The following is a 12,562-nucleotide window of genomic DNA, read 5'->3' on the forward strand; positions in this document are numbered from 1 at the left end:
CATCATTGTTTACCTGAAACAGCTGGGACAGGTTGGCTTTCATTGTAATACCATGCTGAGATGTAGTTAGGTCATGAAGTTGTACCTGACCAAAGGCTGCAAGTATTTCATCCTTTCCAACCCACAACCTGCCCTGAATTTCACAAGCAGTCTTCACAGAGAGGTGAAGACAGAACATTGACAGGAGCAAAGACAAAATATGGACCCACTTTAAAGTTATGATCCTATATTATATTCAAATTGACACTAGCTGTAGAGTAATGCGGCAATGAGATGAGATACATAAAATATTTCTGCTAGTTTACCTGGTGGTTTTGGACAGTAACACAGATCTTTGAGTCTTGGGGAATTCTCTCAGTGCTGAAAGACTGGACTATTGAAGAGCACACCTAAAAATAAACCACATTACACAACTGCTAGCTTTGCTCTGTTTTATGAGTGTGTCAATGGATCATTCATTCAACCGATTTGTTCAAAAACACTGAAATGAAACAAGTGTCTGGGTCAGTAATGCGTTTAGGCACTACGCAAACCCCCATGGGACACAGTCTCTACCAAGGCGGAAGCTAATTTTGCTAATTTTGTTTGTGTTCTACTGTCTTTTTGAGTGAGTCACTGAAATCATTCACTCAACCATTTGTTTAAACAACACTGAATCATTCAGTAATGAAACAAGTGACCATCTTTATGAACGAGTCGTTGAATCATTCACTCAGCTAATTCATTCAAACACTACTGATATGTTCAGAAAAGAAAAGTGATCGTATTTATGAGTGAGTCACTGAATCACTCACTCAGCCATTCAAACAACCGAGTCATTCAGGAACACTGCTACTGTATTTTGCTTGGAGAAGCGGAACTGTTGATTCTGGTTTGGTTTTGTTTGGAATTATTTTCATTGCTACAGCAAAAAATAGACCCAAGCAACTGGCAATATTGTGTCTAAAATGTAAATGTGTACTCTTATAACAATGTTTATTGAACTGTTGCATAAAAATACATCTAAGCATTGTGTGTATGGCCCTAGCATTTACATTAAATTTCAGTTAACTAAGCTAGCCGGTAAGCTCACATACTCTGACCAACTGCCAGGACTTTAATTCTTGGGTAAAAGACTTGGGTGACTCTACCAAAACAATATACAAATACTGTAGTACAGCCTATGAACACAATTACTACACCGTGTGTTGATTTCAGACTCACATACGGCTGCTGTGGCTGGAAACCCAGAGTAAGGATGTGAATGCCCTTTTTGTTTCCATGGACAAGAACCTTTGACTCCAAGGTGTAAACTTTCTGATGTAGATCACTTGTGAATGTCTCCTGTAGGATGAGACTCTGAGGGAGAAACTTGAATGGTTGTCTGGTGGAAGAAGCAAACATAACTAAACAAGCTTATGGATATTGAGTAATACAGCACTGTGAATAAAGTCATTATGTTCCTATACTGCTGTCACCATTATCATTACTATACATAGTCATTTTCATATTACAGACACACCTGAAGTTTAGCTTCCATCTTTTCTGATAAACCTTCCTTTCCTTCCGTATCTCCTCTATGGCACCCTCCATCTGTAGCTCTGCAAAAGGGTTTTTGAGATCCGACAGGGTCATTGTCATCATCAAAAGCCTCTTCTTTAGCTTCTGCTCAAAAAGAAAAAAAACCCCAATGAAGTCCAGAATGGCTAACGTTCATGCAAACATGTAAAGATTTGGACCAGTACACATTTTGGACATATTTAAACTGCAAGAGCAGCATATAACTCATTTTCTGTTACCTTATCCAGAGTACTGAGAACTGCGGAAATATTGAGGTCCTGCTTGCCATAGCCTGCACTTATTTCCAGAGTCTTCACTTGCTTGCCGTTGATTATGTAGATTTGCCCATGCAACGCTGGTGTCCAGGCTGTGCTGATGGAGTATGAAGCTTTAACTCCACGCTTGCCCAACATGTTCCATCCACCAACCTTCAACGACACCATTACCCTTCAGATCATGCACTTATCCTGAAGTTTCTCCAGGGACCATATGAACATTTCTACAGCTAAACAGGGCTAGGAATGAGGTACCTTGGGAGAAATACTTAAAAACTCGAAGTGAGAGGTGATAGAAGGTACACAAACCTTAATATAACTGACAGTTGGTGTAAAAAGGTGTAGCTGGCCTTGTCGTTCTTTGCCTCTATCCTTGTAGAAACCCTCCAGCGTAACACTTCGGATGTTCACCAGTTTCCTTGTGGTGATCTCAGAGCTGAACTGTGTGATGCCACGCTGGGGCTGAGTTAGTTTTTGAACTATGTACACATAGAGCCATGGAGTATCCATGTTGAATGAACCTGTGAACATAATGAATGAAGTACAGTTTTACATGAACTAGAATATTAACAAGAACTGTAGAAATTCATGGCATTTTTTCAAATGGGCCCTTTCCAATAAAATCTATGGGGATGCACCGCTGTCAAATTCAGGACAATGATAAGCCTACAATTATTGTTATATCTAATAACTGATAAATGGCAGATACAAAATTCTTTACTGTTTTGTCTAAATCAAAGCCCCCAACCAATATAGGCTGAGATATATATGGTGTTTCTGCTTTAATTTTGACAAAGTTGCTTGTTTCTAAACTTTATTAACAGAAACTGGGAGAACTGATTAAATGTACCACGATTTTTTACATTTTCAAAGTCATTCCAAGTGTTTTAAGAATTGTATGTTCTTCAATGAAAACAAAATGTTGAGAGGGGAAAAATATGATGTCAATTATTTATCTTGATTTTGTGTTATATATTAAAATATTAATGATAATGTATTAAACTAAAATACTTTTAAGTCATCCTGCACCCCCTTGGAAGTGAATGACTTCCTGGTTGATAATCACTGCTCTAAATAAAGTGAATTTAAGCATTACAAAATGATAATGTAACATAAGAAATATGGATATTAATTTGGGGATTTGCTAAAGATTACATTTAAAAGTGTTATTCAGTATAAGTATTTAGATTAACCAGATTAACTTTAGGTGAAGAAAAAAAAAAGTAAATGAACATGCACAGTTAAAAATCCAATGTTGACCAATATGACAAATGAAAGAAAAAAAACAAACTCTAATATTGGCAGATAATAGATATGGTACCGATATACTGTCTCTCTCTAAAATCTACAACTTCACAAATGAGAGTTTGATTCTGGTTGGAATATATAAGGGAATATATACTTACACACCTTCCCACTTTTGAAGGGAGGTCTTTGTTGACACGTCCTTCCAGTGGACACCAGCTACCAGAGGCATTTGATTGTTGTAGTTGATTTTCAGGTGGGTGCTGCTCTCAGATCTTTGCTTCTTGAAATAAGAGTGCAGAAGTTGAGTTCTGTAACTCAGTCCCCTGTCTAGAAGTCGCAGGCTGAGCTGGAAAAGGCAGTATACATTATTATGGTACGTAATAATAATCAAGACCAATGGGAGAACGCATTTGATGTACACAGTCTAGATTCAGTCTGAATGTTTTAGTAAAGCTGAACCTCCACAGAATAACTGGTGAGGCCGGGTCCAGACTGGTTTCTGAGCGACTGATTGAAGAGGATCCTGTGTTTGTTGCTGCTCTGGTTCCACTGCTTTCCAAAGCTTACATCAAGTGATGACTGGACGTTGAATGGGCTCCGTTCATGTTTAAGTTCAATCTGTTGGTGGAAACAATCAGAAGGTTGCCATATCTGTTATCATGAACCGTATTATGTGCATTACAGTGCAAAAGAACAATCAGTACTAGAATCAATGTTAGAAAACTTTTTAAACCTGTGAAACCAAATAGTACATTTGTATTTGTGAGACAATAAATTTGACCTTGTGGTTTATGTTGATGAAATGGGAACAGTGCAGTTTATGTGCTGCTGTTATACGGTACATCTGGACTGGGTCAGACTCGCTGTGGAGGTTCTGGGTCATGTGACACTCCTGCATGTTCTGTGAATCCTCTGAAAAAATAAATAAATGAATGAACAGTCTGTTGCATTGTTGTCTTAAAAACGTTATGTTATTTGTAGAAATTACTTACCTTGTACACCATACCTGACCCTCACAGCAGAGCTCCACTCTGGGCCCCTTTGCTTCAGTAACCCAAGAGCTCTGATGCTGACAGCGCTTGGCAAAAGAAACCCGGCATCTATAGAATAATGTCTCTGGCCATCTTCCAGACTTCTCTCCAACTGCACTGTGAAGTGAAGCAGAACATAAAAAGCTGGCTGCAAATCATCACATCACAATAAATTATGTTAAAGAGAAGTAACAACTATACAGCACAACTTTACGGTTCTGGAACTAAAAAACCCATTCATTTTGTCCATAGAGAAATTGAGTATCTTTCAAGATAGATCTACCATAACGTATAGTTTTAAGCAATGAAAAAAGCTTTTTTCTATCTATCTATCTATCTATCTATCTATCTATCTATCTATCTATCTATCTATCTATCTATCTATCTATCTATCTATCTATCTATCTATCTATCTATCTCAATCCATCTGTCCCTCCATCCATATATGCAATTTAATACATTAAAGCTAATACATGTAAAATTTGAAATATCTTCATTCTTATTTTCTGGGGAAAAAAAAAACCTGTATGTGATGGAAAGTGTTTATTGATTATTATGCAATAATCCAAAAATTATGCAATTTTTTTTTTCAAGATGCTAGGCTATGTAATCAATTCCAGTTTTTTACACACTCGACATTTCTCAATATACCTGCTAACTGTTGTTAGTGTTTTTTAGGTCAGCGTTGAGTGACAAAGTGTGTTTGTTGGGTGACAAATCTTAGATTTTTGGAAGAATGGTTTGATTTTAGACACGAGTATGAAGTGTTTTGGTAGTTTTAGTGCATTTTGGATGTGAAATTACCTGCTGTGCCAAACTGATAGTTAGTTAGGAGAGCTGTGTGAAGAAATGACTTAAGTAATGTCCTAGCAATTGTAAAAAACTGTAATAAAAATCAGTCATTTTATGCTGTACAAAATCCATTTTGTCATTTACAATGCTTATATGATGAGTAGTTCAGTTTGTAATGTTGTGAATCATCTCAGAGCTAGTCGGTTTGGTTAGAACCTTACGCAAACAAATCTTTTGAAATCCCCAATGAATGAAAAATGAGAAAGTGAATGGAAAAAAAAGTACTTATGGAACCGTTAAAAAAGTATTAGCTAAGACTTGCCTGAGAGCGATGCATCTTTATTGAAGACATTTTTAAGCAAAGCCTGTATTATGAACCTCCTGCTGCGAGCATGTGTGGTGTTGACTGAGAGGGAGAATGGATGCCCATCTGCTACTACTTTGGCATCAAGATGAAAGTGGGCTCTCGTCTCTGAAGGAAGATTCACTGTCTCCAGTAATCCCTTGGGCACAATGGTGAATGATTTAATTATGTTTTAATTAACCATGTTCTTGAATAAGACAAGACCTTAAATAATATATCACAACCGCCCTTCTTGAGATTTTGAAATTGATCATAAAAAAGCAATTGCTCTTCTCACTTACCTTGATAAAATAATGGTGGATGTTGTCTATCAGTAGTTCGATTCTGCCTGAATGTTGGTTGTTTAATTCTTCAATCTGCGCTGTGATTAAAAAGATGGGAAAATATCCTAAACATTCTCAAAAATAATTCAATAAAGTAAATGTTATGTCAATACAATTGTATCATGTTCAAGTTTGAATGCAGCCTTAAAATATCCATAAGGAAATCCATTTTTAAGTGGTTCTGAAACCTTGAATAAGAATGTTTTTTAGAGGATGTGTTATTTTCAGAATCAGCCTTTTTGGACTGAGATTGACATCCAGGGACATGTCTCTGGGGATAGTGGATTGCGGTGTGCCAAGAAAGAGAAGCAGAGTGGCTTCCAGCGGCGTCCAGGAATTCCTCTGTCGAAGATCCAAAAGAAGCACAGGAAGAGCGATTGAATGAGAAAGTTATTTCAACTCGAATGGATAGTTGTCAGAAATCTTCCCTACCTGGGGTACAAAAGTATAGGCTGCCTCCAAGAGGTACTGATTGAGACCTTTGTCAAGTTTTTGGAGTCTGAGAGTAAAAAGAACTGGGCCCAGTGGTGGAAAGCTTTTTCCCATCAGTGTCAAAGGATAAGTGACATCAGAGCACAACTGCCACCCAACCATCTTAGACCCTGCAAATAACCATACAAATATGTCGACACCAAACGGTCTTTTAGTTCTTTCCACAAAAAAAACTAACAAATTTTTTTTTTAAAGAAATGTATATTTTATGTTGTTTTAAATAAGCTCACATGTTTTAGGAGTGCAAGTGCTCTTCTCCTTGAGATTTCTCGTAGCTATGAGCTCCTCCTTACTGTCCCCGCTCACATGAAACATTCTGGAGCTTTTTTTGTGTAGACAACCAAGCGGTAATTTTAGAGTCAAGATAAAACAGCTGTTTATAGGTCAGTCACAAATAAAAGTGTCTACATTCAAGAAAATGATTTTTTTTCAGAAAAACACAAGTCTAAAACACAAGTTCTTAGAAAAGTACTCTTTGTATTTTGTTAGTTTCTTATGGTTTAAAAAAAAAATGTATATGTCTTTCCAGAATTAAATTTTATTACAATGTTCTGTGGTGCAACCACCACGTAAGTAATAACATTGTCATTACAAACTAAAGTGAATACATCTTAGTCATTTTCAAATTTGAAATAAAATTTGCACAAATATCATGAATAATTATTCTTAAATTCATAAAGTACATTTGAGTTTTAGGGAGTTGCACTAGATGACATTTTATTTAATTGATATAACTGATATAACGTCCTGCTTCTGACTTGTTCTGAATTGTAGTCACACCACATGACAGGAGAAAAACAGAACTTTTTTTAACTATTTCTTTTTTTCATTATGATATCAGGACATTTGTACCTTTATTTCTCCCAAATAACATATCATAATTAATTTATATATTCGAAAGAACATGTAAATAATGTTCATACTTGAAGGTCAGTACATCCATGACATCTTCTGGAGTATTGAGAACCACCTTCAGGCTCTGCCCATGGTGTAGAAATACAGCTCCATCCAAACTGGTGAAGGTTTTGAGTTGAGAGACCCACTCTAATCCCACACGACCAAACGCTCCATCCACTCCAGCTCTCACAGAGATGGCAACCAGTGCACTGTGTAAAAGGACAAACAGGAGATGACTAGCCATCATGACTTCAACCTGACAGCACACTGCCGTTTTCAAAACTTCATCAGACATACTTTGGTTTGACATAGCCAGCCAGTGAGAAGTGTGACCAATTCTTGTAGTTAGCGATGCCTTTAAGTCTGAGGGAGAACAGAGCGGACATGTTGATGCTTAGCCTCATGGGTAATCCAGAGAGAGATGGTAAAACCAGTTCCTCTGCCAGAACAATTGGCCTTTGGCTGATTTTAATCTCTTGACCCTGGGAAAAGGAAAGATATTTAAACTATTACAACAAAGTATTTACAACATAAAAAGTGGAAAATATACTACAGACATATTTCAGTTTCAATAAAATAATATTCAGGGTTTAATACAAATTAAGCTTATTCAACAGCATTTATGACATAAAGTTTTTCACCACATTATACAACATTATCTCTTAAGAAAAAGCCAACATCAAGGTTTATCAATTTAAAATATTGAAGCTTATCATTATATAAAAGCATTTACATTTATTCTTCTGTTTAAACTTGTTGTATTTGAGTTGTATCGTTTTTAGTCACATATCATGATGATGAATTTATAAAATTGGTTATACCTTTTGATAGAAAAGGTTGGTAAGAGATTTTTATGTTTAAATGCATATTGTTCACATCTTGTGGCTATAATATTGAAAAAGTAAAGGTAACATTTTTTTTAACGACCATTTCTCACTATTAAATGCATATAATATACATTTTACTAGCATACTGTTCATTAGTATTCATAAAGCACATATTAATGCCTTTTTCTGCATGACCATGTTGAGATGCCTTAATCCTACCCTATACCTAAATGTAACAACTACATTACTAACAATTAATAAGCAGCAAATTAGGAGTTTGAGGCAAAAGTCGTAGTTGATAGTTGAAATATTTGTGAAAGTGTGACCAAAGTCAATATTAAACCCAAAATACTCTTTTAAGTAACGGCTTGAGAAAGAACTTCTTACCTTTAACAACTTGACAACAACACCAGCTGTACTAAGTGATAGCTTTCTCTGATACGCATGGAGGTCATCACAGCTCATAAAGGCAAGGTCGTTGCCGAACATCTTCACATTCATCCAACATCGGAGGCTACTGTCTCTTTTCCTCTGCTCTGTGAACTTAAACAGTAATATTGATCATGCCTGATGTGGAGCCAAATAACAAACACAAAATCACAATCTGCAAGACTCTCACCTTAGTCTTGATGGAACTTAAACCTGTGGACTGGCAGCCATCACTGCCTCCTTGTTTCTCGTCCCTGTTTCGTCCTTTCTGTTCATTCCTCATAGAGTCTGTTTGACTGCTAGGTCTGGAGTGATCAGCAGATGCTAGAGGATGCTCCTCAAAGATTTTCTTCAGAAAAGGCTCTAGGTTTTCCATTCTTAGGCTAATCTAAAAAAAAAAGAATTAGACCAGGAACAGTACAGTAAACAGTGTCAGTTTAGATTTTTATGTTTTGTGGAAAAAACAAACAGATGTCAAACAGATTTGATTTTCACCTCTAGAAGATTGAATGCTCTGCCTAGGATGTGAACTGTCAGATTCGCCATAGCATAACGTGGAAGAAAAGATTCAGGGGAGAAAACTACAGCTCCCTCGATGTTAGCAGCAGCCACTCCTGGAGTAGACATAAAACCCAGACATTACAAAAGGGAGAACATCAGTGTTATAAATAGAAAGGTATTGTAAACAGATTTAAATGTTACATTATGTGTAGTACCTGTGTCCACTGTGTAGTCCATATGTGAAGAATATTTCCATGTTTCAGCTTCAAAGTCTTTACTTAAGATATCATCTGGCAGTGACTCCATTAGGTCTTTTTTCAGAGGATCTTCTGTTTTCTGGATATTGAAAAGGTGACTCCAAACAAATGACCCAACTGAGGAGATATCAAAGAGAATGTATCAAAATGTATCTCATTTTATAGCTGTAGAGTGCTAGAAAAATGAAAGCTGAAAATATGCAACCTCTTCCATGCAGAACATATTTGGTTCATTCTCAAGAAATGGTGCCATTTGTGACTTACTACTGATGTAGATATAATTTCATTGTTAATTAAAAAAAATAAATAATAATTTTTGTTAATACCAAAAAAATGAATTCTAACTCAAATTTTATTTCATTGAAAATCATGCTTTCACTGTAAATGCAGGGTTTTTTTAAGCACTTTTTAAAACCTTTTTGGGTACACTTTTTTTTGTTTCATTATATTTATATTAAGCTGTTTTTAAGGACATATTTTAATGAGAATTTTTGTTTTGCACTGACCTTCCATCCCATTACCCCAATTGGAAGGCTTGGTACTAAACATGTTTTTGTTTTTTATTTCAAATATATTGTGTGATATATTGTGTGATTTATTGTAAGGCACACACTATAAAAAAAAAAAAAAAAAGTTGAGCAAACTTAAAGGTTTAAGGCAATCAGCTTCAGCAGATTTTTGAGTTGTCTCAACTTATTTTTTAGGAGATTTTTGAGTTTTCTCAACTTTTTTTGTATAAACTTAACAGTGCTGTAAAAAATCTAAAGTTGAGAGAACTTAAACGTTTAAGGCAACCAGCTTCAGCAGATTTTTGAGTTTTCTCAACTTGTTGTTCTAAGTTTATAAAGCTTAAAAGTTGAGAGAACTCAAAAATCTCCTACAAAAATAAGTTGAGAAAACTCAAAAATCTGCTGAAGCTGGTTGCCTTAAACCTTTAAGTTTGCTCAACTTTTTTTTTTTTACAGTGCACCAAGCAGAATAATACTATAAGAATTTGCTCTTATGAATATTTATCTATCCATATCAAAAGTATTTGAATTTTAAACTTTCTCTAACAGTGTTGAAATATAGCACAATCGAGTTAGTAATAATAAATACTATTTGATAACTCAATACCTTGACTAGACTTCTCATTGCTCAAGGTTGTCTTCACAATTGTGAAAATCTCCTGGTTTGGACAGGTCATGAGCTGCTGATATGCTGCGATTCTGACCTCCACATTCTCCTGCTGGCTTTGAAATGCCTGAGCAAGAGCTGTCCTCTGATAACATAAGAAAGAACATAATGCAAGAACATAAGTCATGCCATAATAGGAATAACATCAATATAAATGTATCAGCACATGCATTCACGTCAAGTGTTATATATACAGTATGTCTTAAATTTGATGACACTGACGTCATGATGGCATGGGATTCTCCTGAATGCTCGTACAGCCGCCAGCCGAAGCTCCAGCACCACAGACTGATTCTGCACACAGCGGCTCAACGTGGGGATGAGATCTGATACAGCCGCTCCTGCATTCTCCACTGCTTTTAACACATGCAGCAGCTGCACAAGAGGTACAGAACACTTTAAAGCAATATTTCAGGTTCAGTGGAAGTCAAGCTCAATTATTTGTGGCATAATATCGATTACGACAAAAAAATTATTTCCACTTGTCCAACTATTTCTATGTAAAAAGCAAAAATCTGGTTTACACTGAGGCACTCGGCAAAATTGCCCCTAGTCACTTCCATTGTAAGCGTCTCACCATAACTTAGATTTTTTTAATTAAAATTATTTTGGTAGTAATCAATATTATGTCACGAAAATTCTGCCAATTGGTGTTTAATTAATATTGAAAAGGATAACTGTCACGGTGCACACAGCAGCGAGGAACGAGGAACACGGAGACGAGGAGTAAACTTCAAAATAATAGTCTTTAATGAGGACATCAGGGCAGGGCAACACAAGGCAAGGTTGACACAGACAGGAACACCGGGGAATAACGAGTAGACCAGACGAAAACTAACTAAACAGGCAGGAACTAAATACACATGACAATCACAGATAATGACTAAACACAGCTGGACAAGACTTAACTAATGATAACACTTAACAAGGACAGGAACATGACCAAATATGGAAACAAGAGGCAGGAACACATGACACACACGACAGAGGACTGACAATAACGTAATTAGATTCCAAAATTAAGCCCTTGAAATTAGATTATATTATGTTTTAAAACTCTCATAATCAGATTACAGTTACTTTTTTTGTGGATTGCATGATTACAAATTATTCACACAATGGCAGTAAATTATTCATAATTTATTGATTCTCCCTCATCCTTTTTTTAGAATTTTTTTGTTCACATGATGCAGGGATTCACAAACTTTTTGTCAGTCAAACCAATATTTAGTTGAAGTCCCCCTGAGTTTTAAAGTTATTATTTCAATAATTTTACAACACATTTGCATGTTCTCTGATGTCAGTTAATGGTAATATTGTCATGACTTCGGTCTGATCAGCAAGTTGTGTGTGTCTTTTGTACGTGTTTATTGTTGATCACGTGGGTTTTGTTTTACAGTTTGCCATGTGCTCGTTGTCTTCGTGGTTCCCCTCCCCATCGTTATCTCATTTACTACTTTAGCTGCCATCACACCTGTGACTAGTTATCCATCTATTCTCCCTCTATTTAAGCTCCCCTTGTCTGTAGTCTTGTGTCTGATTGTTGTGGTGTGAACACGCTACGCTTTGCTCGTGACCTACTTTCTATTTAGTCGTGTTTTGTCCTGCCGTGTCTTCCTAGGCTCCAAGTTCAGTTTAGTGCTTAAAGTTTGATTTCTCGTCTGTCCCCTCTCTGCCACTCGTTTCTCCAATTCTCTGTTTCCAAGTTCCTGTCCTGGCGTGGGGCATTCCTGCCATTCCTCTCCCTTCTCCCATCTCTGTCTGTTCCCTCAATGGCCTTCTCCTCTCCTCCATCACCCACTCCACTCCTTCAGTAAGTTTAGTTGTCTCTGGCAATCACCGTGAGGTAATTGAGCTATACCTCCTTGATTCCCCGGGTGCTCCTGTTGTTCTGGGGCACCCGTGGTTGGTGCAGCACAACCCTCATGTGGATTGGTCGGGAAACTCTGTGTTATCTTGGAGTCAGTCCTCTCTTGCTGCTTGTTTAGGTGCTGCCTTGTCTCCTGGCTCTTTGTCTTCTGTGTTTCAGGTGGAGGCAGCTGATCTCTCCGGAGTCCCGGTGGAGTACCACGATCTTTGCCGGGTCTTCAGTAAGTCCCGGGCCACGTCCTTACCACCTCACTGGCCGTACGACTGTGCCATCGATCTCCTCCCAGGCACTTCTCCGCCTAAGGGGCGTTTGTACTCCCTGTCTGGTCCTGAAAGAGAGGCCATGGACAAGTATATTAAAGAATCCTTAAATGCCGGCCTCATCCGTCCCTCTTCCTCACCTGCTGGCGCTGGGTTCTTCTTCGTAAAGAAGGATGGCTCCCTGCGGCCCTGCATCGGGGCCTAAATGACATCACCATAAGAAACCAGTATCCTCTGCCTCTGATGTCATCTGCTTTTGAATTGTTACAGGAAGCCAAGGT

The 12,562-nt window shown here is 37.2% G+C and overlaps 1 protein-coding gene across 1 annotated transcript in view; it reads right to left on the reverse strand.

The window, feature by feature from the left end:
* The window catches only part of LOC131521757 (uncharacterized), a 71,585-nt gene that overhangs the window by 48,000 nt on the left and 11,023 nt on the right, over positions 1–12,562 (reverse strand). The window contains exons 13-35 of the mRNA XM_058746792.1: positions 10,374–10,526; positions 10,092–10,236; positions 8,934–9,092; positions 8,713–8,831; positions 8,408–8,605; positions 8,176–8,331; positions 7,259–7,443; positions 6,988–7,170; positions 6,295–6,386; positions 6,005–6,174; positions 5,761–5,914; positions 5,531–5,610; positions 5,208–5,388; positions 4,055–4,210; positions 3,844–3,974; positions 3,522–3,680; positions 3,225–3,408; positions 2,124–2,335; positions 1,779–1,967; positions 1,502–1,644; positions 1,204–1,363; positions 306–389; positions 14–151 (exon numbers count right to left, since the gene is read on the reverse strand). Of these exons, the coding sequence (XP_058602775.1) occupies positions 14–151; positions 306–389; positions 1,204–1,363; positions 1,502–1,644; positions 1,779–1,967; positions 2,124–2,335; positions 3,225–3,408; positions 3,522–3,680; positions 3,844–3,974; positions 4,055–4,210; positions 5,208–5,388; positions 5,531–5,610; positions 5,761–5,914; positions 6,005–6,174; positions 6,295–6,386; positions 6,988–7,170; positions 7,259–7,443; positions 8,176–8,331; positions 8,408–8,605; positions 8,713–8,831; positions 8,934–9,092; positions 10,092–10,236; positions 10,374–10,526 (3,531 nt within the window). The remainder of the gene's footprint in view (positions 1–13; positions 152–305; positions 390–1,203; positions 1,364–1,501; positions 1,645–1,778; positions 1,968–2,123; positions 2,336–3,224; positions 3,409–3,521; positions 3,681–3,843; positions 3,975–4,054; positions 4,211–5,207; positions 5,389–5,530; positions 5,611–5,760; positions 5,915–6,004; positions 6,175–6,294; positions 6,387–6,987; positions 7,171–7,258; positions 7,444–8,175; positions 8,332–8,407; positions 8,606–8,712; positions 8,832–8,933; positions 9,093–10,091; positions 10,237–10,373; positions 10,527–12,562) is intronic.

This window comes from Onychostoma macrolepis, chromosome 02 (genome assembly GCF_012432095.1).
Source record: "Onychostoma macrolepis isolate SWU-2019 chromosome 02, ASM1243209v1, whole genome shotgun sequence".
Classification (NCBI taxonomy): Eukaryota; Metazoa; Chordata; class Actinopteri; order Cypriniformes; family Cyprinidae; genus Onychostoma; species Onychostoma macrolepis.